At 45.1% G+C, this 17,428-nt stretch overlaps 1 protein-coding gene across 3 annotated transcripts in view; it reads left to right on the forward strand.

Moving 5' to 3' along the window:
* Nucleotides 1-17,428, forward strand: part of NOX4 (NADPH oxidase 4) — a 429,580-nt gene that overhangs the window by 78,432 nt on the left and 333,720 nt on the right. Inside the window, exon 3 of one of the 3 annotated variants that reach the window (XM_077485005.1) lies at nt 3,852-3,962. The exons of 1 other annotated variant lie outside the window; for it this stretch is intronic. In XM_077485005.1, coding sequence (XP_077341131.1) covers nt 3,852-3,962 — 111 coding nt within the window. The remainder of the gene's footprint in view (nt 1-3,851; nt 3,963-17,428) is intronic. One more of the 3 variants, XM_077485008.1, reaches the window with a different exon arrangement.

Here is a 17,428-nt window from a genome sequence, read left to right on the forward strand (position 1 = left end):
GCTATTGGCTACTAGCGTGAACGTAGTCCCGTCATAACAAAATAAAGTAATCACGTCGGATTTTCAGACAACTTTGTCTGACCTTGTGTATGCAACAGTTTCGGACAAAATCCGTCAGACAAAATCCGACGGATTTGGTTGTCGGAATCTCCGACCGTGTGTACAAGGGCTAAGGGTTGGTAGTCAGTAGGAATATAAAATTTCCCCCGGCAGCAGTATAAGTAAGCAGTAACCCAGTGGGACCATAGACCTTGGGGTGTGTGATATGAAGTATCTATTGTTGGTATGGCCAGCATCAAAGTGACCAGTTTCTTTGGCCTGCATGGGAAAAGCACAGGTTTGCTTTAACCTAATACTTAAACCTCAGCCTCAACCTAACCTTTAGGGATGAGCCGGATGTTCGAGTCGAACATCGAGTATATGCCTGTTCGCCGAATAGCGAACAATTTGGGGTGTTTGTGACAAATTCGAAAGCCGCGGAACACCCTTTAAAATTCTGTGGGAGATATCAAAAGTGCTAATTTTAAAGGCTTATATGCATGGTATTGTCATAAAAAGTGTTTGGGGACCTGGGTCTTGCCCCAGGGGACACGTATCAATGCAAAAAAGAGTTTGAAAAAATGTCATTTTTTTGGGAGCAGTGATTTTAATAAGGCTTAACGTGAAACAATGAAAGTGAAATATTCCTTTAAATTTCATACCTGGGGGGTGTCTATAGTATGCCTGTTTCCCATGTATGCCTACGCATGTTTTCCATGTTTAGAACATTCTGAGAGCAAAATTAAATTTCTAAAGGGAAAAAAGTCATTTAAAAGTTCTCACGGCTATAATGAATTGTTGGTCCTGGCAATACACGTAAAAGTCATTGAAACAAATGGTATGGGATTCACCCACAGTCCATTACCAGACCCTTCTGGTATGACTATTATGGGGAACCCCGAATCAAATTTAAAAAGAAAAAATTGTGTAAGGGTCTCCCCAAAATCCATACCAGGCCCTTCAGGTCTGGTATGGATATTAAGGCTTAACCCCGCGCCAACATTTAAAAAAAATGGCGTGGGGGTCCCCGCAAAAATCCATACCAGACCCTTAACCGAGCACGCAACCTGGCAGGCTGCAGGAAAAGAGAGGGGGATGAGAGAGCACCCCCCCCCCAACCGTACCAGGCCACATGCCCTCAACATGGGGATGGTGCTTTTGGGTAGCTATAAAACTGTCCCACAAAGTCTTCTTCTTCAGCTCTTTTATAACTCTAACGCTATGGGAAAGCCATAGGGATGCCATAGCAAGAGAAGAAGACTTCATGGGACAGTTTTATTTTTTTATATTTTAATAAAGGGCTTGTCCCCAAGCCGTGTCATGTCATTTTTACCATTTTCACACTTTGTTGTGAAATGGTAGGGGTACATTTGTACCCCATTACCATTTCACACAGGAGGGAGGCCGGGATCTGGGGTTCCCCTTGTTAAAGGGGGCTTCCATATTCCGATAAGCCCTCTGCCCGCAGACCCCCACAGCCACCGGGCAAGGGTTATGGGGATGAGGCCCTTGTCCCCATGAACATGGGGACACGGTGCTTTGGCTACCCCAAAACACCCTCCCCATGTTGAGGGCATGTGGCCTGGTACGGTTCAGGAGGGGCACTCTCTCGTCCCCCCCTCTCTTCCTGCAGCCTGCCAGGTTGCGCGCTCGGCTAAGGGTCTGGTATGGATTTTGAGGCGGACCCACACGCAATTTTTTTTTATTTTTGGCGCAGGGTTCCCCTTAATATACATACCAGAACTGAAGGGCCTGGTATGGAATTTGGGGGGACCCCCACGCAATTTTTTTTAAAATTTTGGTTCGAGGTGCCCCTTAATATTCATACCAGACCAAAAGGGTCTGGTAATGGACTGTGGGGGAATCCCATGCCGTTTTTTTCAATGACTTTTATGTGTATTGCCGGGACCGACAATTCATTATAGCCGCGAGTACTTTTAAATTACTTTTTTTCCTTTAGAAATTTAATTTTGCTCTCGGACTGTTCTAAACACGGGAAACATGCACCACTTTACAGGCATACTATAGACACCCCCAGGTACGAAATTTAAAGGAATATTTCACTTTTATTGTTTCACTTTAAGCATTATTAAAATCACTGTTCCCGAAAAAACTGCATTTTTTAAAAAGTTTTTTTTGCATTGATACATGTCCCCTGGGGCACGACCCAGGTCCCCAAACACTTTTTATGACAATAACTTGCATATAAGCCTTTAAAATTAGCACTTTTGATTCATGTTCGTGTCCCCTAGACTTTAATGGTGTTCGAACAAATTTTTTGCATGTTCTGCTGCGAACCGAACCGGGGGGGTGTTTGGCTCATCCCTTTAAACCTTATTTTGACCCTCTATCTGAACCTACTACTAAATTTATCCTTTGAAATCAAACTCAAACTTTAAAATGAATTATCATAATGAAAACCATTATTCTGATAAAAATAATACTATAACCCTAACAATAGTATCAATGGGGGTGGTTTACTACAACTAGACAGTGAAAAATCTGGTGCAACTCTGCATAGAAACCATTCAGCTTCCAGATTTCATTGCCTATGCTTAATTGAACAAGCTGAAGGTAGAAGCTGATTGGCTACTATGCACAATGGTATAATGTATATGCACTATGGGGATTTTTATATGCAAAGCTGCACCAGATTCTAAGTGCTCCAGTTTTAGTAATCTACTATGACATGTCAACATGTGCCCAACTGTTATCCCCTGTACACACGGTCGGACATTCCGATGACAAAATCCGTCTGATTTTTTGACGGATATTGGCCCAAACTTGTCTTGCATACACACAGTCACACAAAGTTGTCGGAAAATCCGATTGTTCAGAACGCGGTGACATACAACACGTACGACAGGACTATAAACGGGCCAGTAGCTTTCGTCTCGTAATTTATTCTGAGCATGCGTGGCACTTTGTCCGTCGGAATCGTCTACATACGATCAGATTATGCTGTCGGAAAATTTTAGATCCTGTTCTCAAACTTTGTGTGTCGGAAATTCTGACTGAAAAAGTTTGATGGAGCTCACAACAAGACAACAAGATCCGATCGCACATTTTCCGTTGGAAAGTCTGACCGCGTGTACGAGGCATTAGAGTCAAAGAATATCTAATAAATCATGCATTTCCTTTTGCAAAAAGTGTTTATTTCTGAAAAAACTTTGTGATTGCATTTGGTGCTTAGATGCAAGCAGTACTTAGTGGAGTTGTTTTCTTTTAATAACACTTTTGATAACCTGGAAAACAAGGACCCCCTACCTTGACTTTTCCTGGTGGCAGCCTAGTAATAGCTTATCCATTCTCCGCGGTAGGTCAGTCACTTGGCTTGTTCCAGTACGTCAGTTTGACAGACGTGCATTCGCAGGCATAATTAAACTCTGCAGAGGGCAAACTAGGATTCTTTAAAAGTTAAAAATTGTTTCTTAAATTCCCCTTGGCTGGAGAAGTGTAAACTTAATAAGCTCAACTTGTTAGAAACTGGGTAATATGAAGAGCTGGAATGAATAGCAGAAGCAGTAATTTATTTTCTATTTGCTGCTGTGCCTCCTGTTATTTTCCCTTTTTAAAATCAGAAGAGAGAATACATTTCAGAGGCTAGCAGAGGCCACATGTCGCTACTTAACCTCATCCAGTTCTAGTTTCATCGACTGCTGTCTAGGAAGGGGGCATGGGCATGAGCAATTTCACAGAAAATTGACATCTATTGCAGAATATAGAGATCTGAGTTTCTATTGATTTGCTCTTCTCAGATTGTGTTTTGTGGTGTTTTGAATCCCGCTCTGACGCATGTTCTATTTGTCCAGTTAGGATTGTGTATAAGCAGGGCTTCCGCCTGTGTCCTCAACTTGAACTGCAGTTTAGTCCTGTTGCCCATGTGCCGAACGCTGCTGGCAGCACTACGTGGTAAGAGAAAGGTAAGAACATTTATTATTTTATAGCTTAAAAGTTTAGGGATTTACAAGGGCTTCATATCCATGACGGTGGGCAGTTCTTTATTGATGGCAATATTCACCAAGGTGCCACAGTGAATGTGTTTGTCAGTGAACATCACACCAATATAAGCCTATTGGACATCTAATCCTGAAACCATAGGTATTAATAGGTAGTTCCCCCAACCCTCACCCACCACCATCTACATTTTCAGCTATAACAGCCTCCACTCTTCTGGGAAGGCTTTCCATACGTTTTTGAATTGTGCTTGTGGATATTTGTGCCCATTTACCCAAAAGAACATTTCAATGGCCAGGTACTGATGTTGAATGAGAAGAAGTGGTTCCCAATCAGCATTCCAATTCATCCCAAAGGTGTTCAGCAGGGTGGATGTCAGGACTCTCTCCAGGCCACTCAAGTTCCTTCACACCATACTCGCCACATCATGTCTTTATGGAGCTGGCTTTGTGCCCAGGGGCACAGTCATGTTAGAAAAGAAAAGGACCTTCTCCAAATTGTTACCACAAGGGTGATAGCACATAACTGTGTACAATGCCTTGGTATGCTGTATCATTAACAGTACCCTTTACTAGAAATACCTGACTTCAATAGTTTGGAAGAGTGTCAACATACAGTACTTTTTGCCATATAGTGTACATACTGTACACTCATTTAAAAAAAAATATTTACTGAAACATTAAAACGCTCACACTATATTGTCAGAAGTATTGGGATGCCTGCCTTTACACGCACATGAGCTTTAATGGCATTCCAGTCTTTGTCCATAGGGTTCAATATTGAGTTGGCCCACCCTTTTCAGCTATAACAGCTTCAACTCTTCTGGGAAGGCTGTCCACAAGGTTTAGGAGTGTGTCTATGGGAATGTTTGACCATTCTTCCAGAAGCGCATTTGTGAGGTCAGGCACTGGTGTGGACAAGAAGGCATGGCTCGCAGTCTCTTCTCTAATTCGTCTTAAAGGTGTTCTATCGGGTTGAGGTCAGGACTCTGTGCAGGGCAGTCAAGTTCCTTCACCCCAAACTCGCTCATCCGCATCTTTATAGACCTTGCTTTGTGCACTGGTCCAAATAATTTGGTGGGGGGGGGGGGGGGGTTATGGTGTGGGGTTATTTTTCAGGGATTAGGCTTGGCCCCTTGGTTTCAGTGAAGGGAACTCTTAAAGCCTTGTACACACGGTCGGAGAATCCGTCGGAATGCGTCTTATCGGACCGTGTCGTCGGATAATCCGACTGTGTGTGGTATGCATCGGACTGATTCCATCCGAATCTCCTTAGGACCCAATTTTCCAACATGTTGGAAATATTTTCCGACCAACTGGTTTGATCGGACATACTCCGATCATGTGTAGAGAATTTTGATCGGACCAAGTGCCACGCATGCTCAGATCAAATTCCTACATCAAAGCTATTGGCTACTAGTCCCATCGTAACGAAATTACGTCATCATGTTCTGAATGATTGGATTTTTTGCCAACTTAGTCCGACTGTGTGTATGCAACAGTTTCGGACAAGATCCAACGGGCAAAATCCGACGGACAAAATCCGACGGATTTGGTTGGCAGAATGTCCGACCGTGTGTACAGGGGCTTAAGACGTCAGCATGTCAAGACATCAGTGCCTGACCTTACAAATGCCCCTCTGGAAGAATGGTCAAACATTCCCATAGACACATTCCTAAACCTTGTAGACAGCCTTCCCAGAAGAGTTGAAGCTGTTATAGCTGCAAAGGGTGGGCCAACTCAATATTGAACCCTATGGGACTAAGATTGGGATGCCATTAAATTTCATGGGTGTGTAAAGACAGGTGTCCCAAAACTTCTGACAATATAGTATATCTTCCTATTGGTTCATTTTAACTGGTTCCCCTCAGGTTGTAGATTAATGTTCCTTAACACAACAAACATATGTCCTCAGCTGTCAACGTGCCTTGCACCGAGAGAGACACATTGACAACTACACATACACATAGCACTATACAAGCCACTCATTCATTCATTCATTCACATGGCAGACTTTGGCTTTCACTATGAAATAACAATGATTCAATCTAGCAATACATAATTAAAGTGGTGTTCCCAATGAAAAAAAAAATCAAAAGTCAGCAGCTACAAATACTGAAGCTGCTGACTTTTAATAATCTGACACTTACCTGTCCCAGGGTCCAGCGATGCAGGGGATCGAAGCCCCGCTCGTCTCCACCTCCGTTCGGCCACGCTGGCTTTGAAACTGTAGGCACCTGGCTGTGGCTTCACAACCGGGAACCCATTGCGCATGCGCGAACGGCGCCGCGATTGGCTGCGCAATCATCTGGGACCTGTCACGTGTCCCAGATGATTGACAAGAGGGAGGGGGCAGAGCTGAGCCCTTCCTGCGCTGAGGGGAAGTGACGTCAAGAGCCCAGGCACTGAAGGAGGCAGACTACGAGGGACCCCCTAGCAGCAGCTATTTAGAGGTGAGTAAAAAAAAAAAATCCAAATGTTTTTTTGTTTAATTTTTTTTAGGCACATTCATGCATTTTTTATTTATTTTTTTGGGTTGTAACACCACTTTAATAAAAGGTTTTAGAAATAGATTAAGCCTGTTAAAGGTGTACAATAATGACTAATAATAAAGAACTTAGCAGCATATTTGATAAAACAGTGTATGAAAAAACATATATGTTGATAAAAGAAATGTAAAAATTATTTTTATGGCTAGTTGGATTAGTTAAGTTAACCAATACACAGTAATTCTGCTAAAATAGATCTGGATATTTAGATTTCAATAACTCTTGATCATAAAAGCATTAAACAAACTCCATGCACATTAAAATTAGATAAAAAAAAGAATCACTTTTTTTGCTCAGGGATGCTTATAAGGCATGGGGTCATCAACCCAAATAATTTTTCACTGATGGAATATCACATAACAAGTGTGGGGCTAACTCAGCACACCAGGCTTTGCTTTTTTTTTTCTAAAATATGACTTTTGAGTTTACTGGTCCTTTAATGAAACTATAATCCCCAATATATCAAATAGAACTACTGCTGCAGGTTTAGAGACTCATTGACTTCATTGTCACGTAGCCATAAACCAGTTCCAGCTCAGAATAACCCAATAGAAGTTGAAGTACCGTACTCCAAACTGCTATTTTTTAAACTTGTATTGCTACTATCAGTGCTCATAAAGATCATAAGAAACTTGGGAAAAACAGGGAACTCACCAGGAGCTCTGGGAATACAAATTCAATGTTTAACCACTTGAGATCCGTGATATAGCCGAATGATGGCTACAGCACGGATCTGCATTGCTGGGACTACGCCTATTGACGTTGTCCCGTGCATGAGCGGCCTGCGTGCCCCCTGAAGGGCGTGAGCGGCACGCTCTGTGATCAGCAAGTCTATGAGACTCGCTGGATCACAGATCTGAGTAAGGGGTCGATGCCGACCCCTTACCGCATGATCAGCTGTCAGCCAATGACATCATGTGATATCAATACAGCGCAAGGAGAAAAAAAAAAGCCGATCAGTGGTGGCAGTGAGAGGGACATCAGTCTCGATCACTGTGAGCTGCTTCCAGCTCCTCAGTGCTCACCTGTGCCCCCTACAAGTGCGACCTAGCAGTAGACAACAGTGCTACCTACCAGTGCCCACCAGCACCACCTGTTAGTGCCCACAGTGCCACCTGTTAGTGCCCACAGTGACATCTGTCATTGCCCACAGTGCCACCTATCAGTGCCCACAATCAGTGCCTGAGGAACAGTGCTGCCCATCAGTGCCACCTATCAGTGCCCATCAGTGCCACCTATCAGTGCCCATCAGTGTCACCTACCAGTGCCTATCAGTGCCACCTATCAGTGCCCATCAGTGCCATCTATCAATGGTACCTATCAGTGGCCATCAGTGCCACCCATCTGTGCCATCTTATCAGTGGCCATCGGTGCCATCTTATCAGTGCCGCCTTATCTGTGGTGATCAGTACCGACTTATCTGTCCCCATCAGTGCCACCTTATCTGTGCCTATCAGTGCTGCCTTAAAGCGGCCCTCCACCCTGAAGTGGAATTTCTGCTCATCTGATCCCTCCCCCCTCCGGTGCCACAATCGGCACCTTTCAGGGGGAGGGGGGTGCAGTTACCTGGATAATCCAGGTATCTGCACCCACTTCCGGGACAAGACCCCTGCAGACCGCCGCAGATGCCCCCCCGTTCCCAGTTCCCAGGACCAGCAGAGACACGCAGCGTGACTCGTGCATGCGCAGTAGGGAACCGGGCAGTGAAGCTGCAACGGTTCACTTCCCTGACAGAGGATGGTGGCGGGGGCAGCAGAGAGATGAGCGATCGCTCGTCATCTACCGCCAACATCGCTTGACCCTGGGACAGGTAAGTGTCAATTTATTAAAAGTCAGCAGCAACTGCCCTGCTGCATTGCCGCTGGAAGTCAGTACCCCCCCCCCCCCCCCCACCAACACAACCTTGTCCTCAGAGACACAGCGATAGCATGGAGGGAGTCAAGGAAGCTGGCTAGACTTCCACCCTTCATATCCATTCACCTGCCTATTCAAGGAAATCCTTGCTTCACTCCAGGCCTTCAATGCAAAGCTTTCTCGGATTGGTCTGCACGGGGACTGTCCCTTTTCTCCTCCCTTTGCGACCTGATTACTGGCAGACCTCTACCCTTTCGGACGGTGATGGACTCATTCTCAATCCCCGCCCCGCACTTTCTCCACTACCAACAGTGTATCAGCTTTATTACCCAGAATTGAAAGGAAGATCGTCTTCGTTTCCATTCCAGCTTCATGGACCAGCTGATTCGGGACCAATGCTTTAGGATCTCAGATGTCTACAGACCTCTTCTGGAACGCTCAACGCCACCGGCCTCCACTACCTCCATCGCAAACTGGTCCTCGGCCTTCCCAGACCCCAACATCGTCCACAAGATTCTGCTGGGTCTCAACAAAGTACTGAGACTCACGCCCAACGAAATCTGGAGGGAAACCCAGCTCAAGATCACTCACAGGGCCTACGTCCCGTTTCTGTCTCCCAAGTCCAAGCAAGACGGGGCATCCTGCCCCCACTGTCAATATTTGAAGCCTCCCCTCTCTTATCGCTTTTGGTCTTGCCAGACTATATCTACCTTCTGGGACCAGGTCTTGGCTTTCATTTTTGATATCACTTTGCTGAAACTACCCAAGGACCCTCTGCTCCTAATTTTCGGATATTGGGACCCCTTGCTGCTGCCATGGTCTACTTCGTCAGGTGCTGGACCCATTCTAGGGCCCCACTCCCAGCATGCTACTGTCGACTGGATCCTTCTATGTCTGCTTCTGGCCCGTCGCCTCATACTCCGTTTTTGGCTCTCGCCTCCTGGCCCTCCAGCCTCCCAACTTCTCAAGGACCTTCTATCTCTCCTGTACAAGGAGAGGCTCATGACTGACTTCTCCCATGCCTACCAAAAAGCAGCCTTCTTCGCTAAGTGGCGGTTGTTCATAACCGCAACCATGCCACTACCTGATCAACGTGCATTGGATCAACTTTCTTTTACCTACAACGACTCGTTCACTCCTAATATTTCTCCATGACTTACTTCACTGCCTAGATTGCCTTGGATCTTTCTCCTTCCCCAGGTTTCTTCTATGTGGCCATTACTTATGAACCCCCCCCTTATGATATTTCTGTGTTCTTAATCTGCTTTCTCTCCCCCCCCCCAGTCCCTTACCCTCCCCTTGTCCTTCCCTACCCCCCTCCTCCCCTTCTCCTCCCCCCCTCCTTAATTACTTGTAATTATAAGTTTGTAATCAGGCAGGCACTTGATCCTTTGGGGAGCCGGTCTTAGCGCCTGCTCTGTTTAGGGTTCAAAACGGTCCCCGATCCATCCACTGTTCGCTGAATTCTTCTGTGTTTCATGGTTTCCTCTGCCCCAGGGTTTGCCCTGGATATGTATATCTTCTCTTTTTATCACTGATTGTGCCTTTACGTAAGCCTCTGTATGTTCTTATCTTTTCTGAATAAAAATTATAAAAAAAAAAAAAAAAGTCAGCAGCTGCAATATTTGTAGCTGCTGGCTTTTAATATTTTTTTTAAAGGTGCAGAACCACTTTAACTTTGCCTATTAGTGCCCATCAGTGCAGCCTATCAGTGCCCCCCAGTACCACCTCATCAACGCATATCAATGAAGCAGAAAAATGACCTGTTTGCAAAATTTTAGAACAAACTATTAAACATGATTTTTTTTCTCTCAAAATTTTCCATTATTTTTGGTTGTTTAGCAAAAAAATAAAAACCCCAGCTGTGATTAAATACTACCAAAAGAAAGCTGTATTTGTGCGAACAAAATTATAAAAATGTCATTTGGGTACAGTGTTGTATGAATGCGCAATTGTCATTCAAAGTGCGTCAGCGCTAAAAGCTAAAAATTGGTCTGGGCAGGAGGGGGGTTTAAGTGCCCAGTAAGCAAGTGGTTAAACCCATCATCCTGATGACATTCCATTTCATCCCCTTTGTGTTACATTTGGGTTTTTTTAGATGCTTAAAGTGGAGGGCCACCCAAAAAAAATAAAAAAAATGCATTAATAAAATAAAAAAAAAAAAAAAAAAATAAATAAAAAAATATATATTTTTTTCACTTACCTGAAACGCTGTTGCTAGGCAGTCTTCCTAATCTGCCTCTTCCTATTCCGCGGAGCTTCCTCCTCTTCAGCGAGCGGCCCCGTTGCCTTCTGGACATATGTGTGTCCCAGAAAACAACGGGGCTATTCACAAAGCGCCGCGCGACTCGTGCTTGCGCAGTAGGAAATGGGTGAACAGTGAACAGTAGGAAACAGTGAAGCTGCAAGGCGCTGCTCTGTGCTTTGACAGTGCTTATATAGGCAAGGGGCGGGGCCACCCAGCTATGCCACACGGTGGCACCGCCCTTCTGTTGCCACGTGAAAGATTTTAACAAAATGTGTTACTATTTGTTACTGTTTCATTTGGAGATTCGGATACATCCAAATCTCCTACTAACCAAAAATTTTGCCAAATTTTGTATTCGGACCGAAATGAATTGCACATGTCTAATGCTGTCCGATCACGTAGTTAGCCTTTCACAGCACATAGGAAGTTGAAACAAAGTACTACATACACTTTTTTCCCTGGGGGACACAATAGTGTAATAAAAAAGAAAAGACAAGAAATGGGACTAGGGACTAGCGATCCATTTTTTTTTATTTTTTGTCCGAATCTATTGCTGTCATTTTATCCCCATAATTCAGCTGCCAAAAATCACCTGCGTATAGTAACTTTAGCCCGATGCGTTGACTGCTAGCATGTGCGTAAATCCGGGGGAGGGTTTCAAAGTGATTTCTCAGCAAAATAAAGCATGAAGATGTGGATGGATTGGGGAGATTTTTTGTTTTGTATTAAAGAATTAAATAGCATTTTTGGTTGGTGATGCTCAGATACAGTGTAGTTCCACTTTACCTCTCTCAGTACTAAGAGATTATCAACTTCAGCTCCAGAAGATTTACCCCCTTTCATGACCAGGCCATTGTTTGCAATACGGCACTGCGTTACTTTGCGTTGACAATTGTGCAGTTGTGCGACGCTGTAAACAGATAAAGTTGATGCCTCCCCCCCCCCCCCCCCCCCCACAAATAGAGCTTTCTTTTGGTGGTATTTGATCACCTCTGTGGGTTTTTTTAAGACATTCCCAATAAAAAAAATTAAAAAAATTGAATTTCTTCAATAATTTAGGCAGATGTGCATCCTGCTACATGTTTTTGGTAAAAAAAAAAAAAATCGCATTACGTGTATATTGATTGGTTTGTGCGAAAGTTGCAGCGTCTACAAACTATGGTATATTTTTATTTATTTTTTACTAGTAATGGCGTCGATCAGTGACTTATAGCGGGACTGCGATATTGCGGCGGACAAATTGGACACCTAACTGACATATTATGAGGATCAGTGGCACTAATACAATGATCAGTGCTAAAAAAAATATGCACTGTCACTTTACTAATGGCACTGGCAGGGAAGGGGTTAACATCAGGGGCGATCAAAGGGTTAAATATGTTCCCTGGGAGTGATCACTAACTGTGGGGGATGAGCTTTGACTGGGGGAATGTAAAGATCTGTGTTTCTGCTTAGCAGGAACACAGGATCAGCACATTGCCCTCTGACAGAATGACGATCTGACTTGTTTGCATAGGCAGACTGCCGTTCTGCCTTTCTCCTGAACGACCGGTGGGTCCCCGGAGACATCACGTCCTCCAGACCCGCCCCAGACCCAAAAGGGCCAGATCACATACTAGGTACGTGATCTGGTACAGATCGGCCGACCTGCCACAGTATATCTACGGTGGGCGGTCACTGAGCTGTTGAACTCACTAGAGCCAAAACTTTACTTCTTAGTTTTGGATGGAATGGGAACTCTATTGGGTTTTTATTCCTGTCTACATCCCCTATAGGATTCACCCCCTTTGTGTGTCTTTTGACCATTGTCAGCCAAACAAAAAATCCAAGCTGTCACAAAAACAGAAATGGCTTCAACATTATTATCATCATCATCATCATTAACCACCTCTCACCCGGCAACTGCACATATACGGCCAGGTGGGAGCTTCCTCCTTCTGATTGGATGTTCAGGAACATCCCTCGGAAGGAGGGGGATCGCGCACACTTGCCCTCGCAGTGGCGCGATCCCGATGCGCTTGTGTCACCGGACACAGTGCATCTCTGATCGGCAGGGGGGCTCTGTGATTGGGCCTCCTGATCACATGATGACTGTGTCCTATCAGAACCATCATGTGATGTAAACCGAGAGCTGGTTGCTAGTTGATCGACTCTCCTCTCCTCACACGCAAGTTGTCAGTGAGGTGAGGAGAGCCGATCGCTGCAGCTAGCTGGTGATCAGTGAGTATGAGCTGTTTTTTACAACTTTTTACTAACTGATCACTGGCCCAGTGTCCCTACACAGTGTAGAATCATAGTGTCCCCCCACACAGTGTAGAATCATAGTGTCCCCCCACACAGTGTAGAATCATAGTGTCCCCCCACACAGTGTAGAATCATAGTGTCCCCCCACACAGTGTAGAATCATAGTGTCCCCCCACACAGTGTAGAATCATAGTGTCCCCCCACACAGTGTAGAATCATAGTGTCCCCCCACACAGTGTAGAATCATAGTGTCCCCCCACACAGTGTAGGATCATAGTGTCCCCCCACAGTGTAGGATCATAGTGTCCCCACACAGTGTAGAATCATTGTGTCCCCACACAGTGTAGAATCATTGTGTGTCCCCACACAGTGTAGAATCATTGTGTCCCCCCACACAGTGTAGAATCATTGTGTCCCCACACAGTGTAGAATCATAGTGTCCCCACACAGTGTAGAATCATAGTGTCCCCCCACAGTGTAGAATCATAGTGTCCCCCCACACAATGTAGAATCATTGTGTCCCCACACAGTGTAGAATCATTGTGTCCCCCCACACAGTGTAGAATCATAATGTCCCCACACAGTGTAGAATCATAGTGTCCCCCCACACAGTGTAGAATCATAGTGTCCCCCCACACAGTGTAGAATCATAGTGTCCCCCCACACCGTGTAGAATCATAGTGTCCCCCCACACAGTGTAGGATCATAGTGTCCCCCCACAGTGTAGGATCATAGTGTCCCCACACAGTGTAGAATCATTGTGTCCCCACACAGTGTAGAATCATTGTGTGTCCCCACACAGTGTAGAATCATTGTGTCCCCCCACACAGTGTAGAATCATTGTGTCCCCACACAGTGTAGAATCATAGTGTCCCCACACAGTGTAGAATCATAGTGTCCCCCCACAGTGTAGAATCATAGTGTCCCCCCACACAATGTAGAATCATTGTGTCCCCACACAGTGTAGAATCATTGTGTCCCCCCACACAGTGTAGAATCATAATGTCCCCACACAGTGTAGAATCATAGTGTCCCCACACAGTGTAGAATCATAGTGTCCCCCCACACAATGTAGAATCATTGTGTCCCCACACAGTGTAGAATCATTGTGTGTCCCCACACAGTGTAGAATCATAGTGTCCCCACACAGTGTAGAATCATTGTGTCCCCCCACACAGTGTAGAATCATAGTGTCCCCACACAGTGTAGAATCATAGTGTCCCCCCACACCGTGTAGAATCATAGTGTCCCCCCACACAGTGTAGGATCATAGTGTCCCCACACAGTGTAGGATCATAGTGTCCCCACACAGTGTAGAATCATTGTGTCCCCACACAGTGTAGAATCATTGTGTGTCCCCACACAGTGTAGAATCATTGTGTCCCCCCACACAGTGTAGAATCATTGTGTCCCCACACAGTGTAGAATCATAGTGTCCCCACACAGTGTAGAATCATAGTGTCCCCCCACAGTGTAGAATCATAGTGTCCCCCCACACAATGTAGAATCATTGTGTCCCCACACAGTGTAGAATCATTGTGTCCCCCCACACAGTGTAGAATCATAATGTCCCCACACAGTGTAGAATCATAGTGTCCCCACACAGTGTAGAATCATAGTGTCCCCCCACACAATGTAGAATCATTGTGTCCCCACACAGTGTAGAATCATTGTGTGTCCCCACACAGTGTAGAATCATTGTGTGTCCCCACACAGTGTAGAATCATAGTGTCCCCACACAGTGTAGAATCATAGTGTCCCCACACAGTGTAGAATCATTGTGTGTCCCCACACAGTGTAGAATCATTGTGTCCCCCCACACAGTGTAGAATCATAGTGTCCCCACACAGTGTAGAATCATAGTGTCCCCACACAGTGTAGAATCATAGTGTCCCCACACAGTGTAGAATCATAGTGTCCCCCCACACAATGTAGAATCATTGTGTCCCCACACAGTGTAGAATCATAGTGTCCCCCCACACAGTGTAGAATCATAGTGTCCCCCCACACAGTGTAGAATCATAGTGTCCCCCCACACAGTGTAGAATCATAGTGTCCCCCCACACAGTGTAGAATCATAGTGTCCCCCCACACCGTGTAGAATCATAGTGTCCCCCCACACAGTGTAGGATCATAGTGTCCCCACACAGTGTAGGATCATAGTGTCCCCACACAGTGTAGAATCATTGTGTCCCCACACAGTGTAGAATCATTGTGTGTCCCCACACAGTGTAGAATCATTGTGTCCTCCCACACAGTGTAGAATCATTGTGTCCCCACACAGTGTAGAATCATAGTGTCCCCACACAGTGTAGAATCATAGTGTCCCCCCACAGTGTAGAATCATAGTGTCCCCCCACACAATGTAGAATCATTGTGTCCCCACACAGTGTAGAATCATTGTGTCCCCCCACACAGTGTAGAATCATAATGTCCCCACACAGTGTAGAATCATAGTGTCCCCACACAGTGTAGAATCATAGTGTCCCCCCACACAATGTAGAATCATTGTGTCCCCACACAGTGTAGAATCATTGTGTGTCCCCACACAGTGTAGAATCATTGTGTGTCCCCACACAGTGTAGAATCATAGTGTCCCCACACAGTGTAGAATCATAGTGTCCCCACACAGTGTAGAATCATTGTGTCCCCCCACACAGTGTAGAATCATAGTGTCCCCACACAGTGTAGAATCATAGTGTCCCCACACAGTGTAGAATCATTGTGTGTCCCCACACAGTGTAGAATCATAGTGTCCCCCCACACAGTGTAGAATCATAGTGTCCCCACACAGTGTAGAATCATAGTGTCCCCACACAGTGTAGAATCATAGTGTCCCCACACAGTGTAGAATCATAGTGTCCCCCCACACAATGTAGAATCATTGTGTCCCCACACAGTGTAGAATCATTGTGTCCCCCCACACAGTGTAGAATCATAGTGTCCCCCCACACAGTGTAGAATCATAGTGTCCCCACACAGTGTAGAATCATAGTGTCCCCCCACACAATGTAGAATCATTGTGTCCCCACACAGTGTAGAATCATTGTGTCCCCCCACACAGTGTAGAATCATAGTGTCCCCCCACACAGTGTAGAATCATAGTGTCCCCCCACACAGTGTAGAATCATAGTGTCCCCACACAGTGAAGAATAATAGTGTCCCCCCACACAATGTAGAATCATTGTGTCCCCACACAGTGTAGAATCATTGTCCCCCCACACAGTGTAGAATCATTGTGTCCCCACACAGTGTAGAATCATAGTGTCCCCACACAGTAAAAACACCCGTCCCACATATGTAACAGTAAAATCATATGTCCCAATGATCAACTGCACACATCTGTACACGATCATCTGCGCACCTATATCTGGGATCACGCAAACCAATTATTATACACTTAACTGGATTTTTTTTACCAAAGACATGTAGCAGAATACATTTTGGCTTAAATTTATGACAGAATTCGATTTTTTTTTTTCCATAATAATTTTTTTATTGATAATTGAAGTGAACATGGTATACAGCCACATAGTATAACATAAGGAAATGTCTGTAAGACTCCAGAACTTTGCTATGTATCACAGATATTGAACAATGTCGAAATTCACTGGAAATCATACTTCATAATATAAAATCAGTAAAATGCGGCAATACAATCGGAAGGCCCTCTAGCTCTGAAGGTATCTGCCAAAGGATTTCTCCTATTAGAGGGGGGGGGGGTAAGGTAGCAAGTAGGGTATAGTGAAAGTAAAGAGAGAGAGATGTAAAAGAGGAAGCCTGAGTAAGAAACAGGGAAGGGCAGGGGGAGAAAGAAAAAGAAAAAAAAAAGGGGGGGGGAGGGGTGGGATGGGCGGGGGAGGAACGGTGTGGGAGAATTATGGTATAAGTGATATTCGAGTCTATGTCCATTGTCTCAGTTTTGGGCGAGTACCTCAGCACAGATTTACTCAACAGTTACGGCCATCTTGATGGCTCTTGTCACTCAGGTGGAGTAGGCTCGGAAACGCTGTGTTGATTTAAAGGGAGTCCAACATGCCCACGTTGTGGTGAACTTTTGGATCCTCTCCTGTGAAATGTGCACTAGTTCTTCCATTTCCTCAATTTTAGAGATCCTTAGGAACCATTCGCCGATCGTTGGAGTGTGTGTGGATCGCCAGTGGACCGGGATGCACAGTCTCGCCACGTTCACCAAATGCATGGCCAAGGATTTATAGTACTCAGATCTGGTTAGACGGGTATGGTGCAAGAGGTACTGTGCTGGGGAGTAGTCTAAATTGTATGTAGTAATGTGGGCAATAAGCTCATGTACCTCTTGCCAGAATGGTTGAAGGGTGTTACATTCCCACCAAATGTGGAGCATAGTGCCCCTGGCACTCTTACATCTCCAGCATGTATCAGGGATAGAGGGGGAAAATTTGTGTAGACGTGATGGTGTTCTATACCAGCGCGTCTTTACTTTGTAGCAATTTTCTTGGATGGCGACATTCAGGGATCCTCTGTGTATGTATTCATTGATGAGAATCCAGTCCTCCTCA

Source organism: Lithobates pipiens, unplaced genomic scaffold (genome assembly GCF_037356315.1).
Source record: "Lithobates pipiens isolate NorthernLeopardFrog02 unplaced genomic scaffold, aLitPip1_a1.2 Scaffold_17, whole genome shotgun sequence".
Lineage (NCBI taxonomy): Eukaryota > Metazoa > Chordata > Amphibia > Anura > Ranidae > Lithobates > Lithobates pipiens.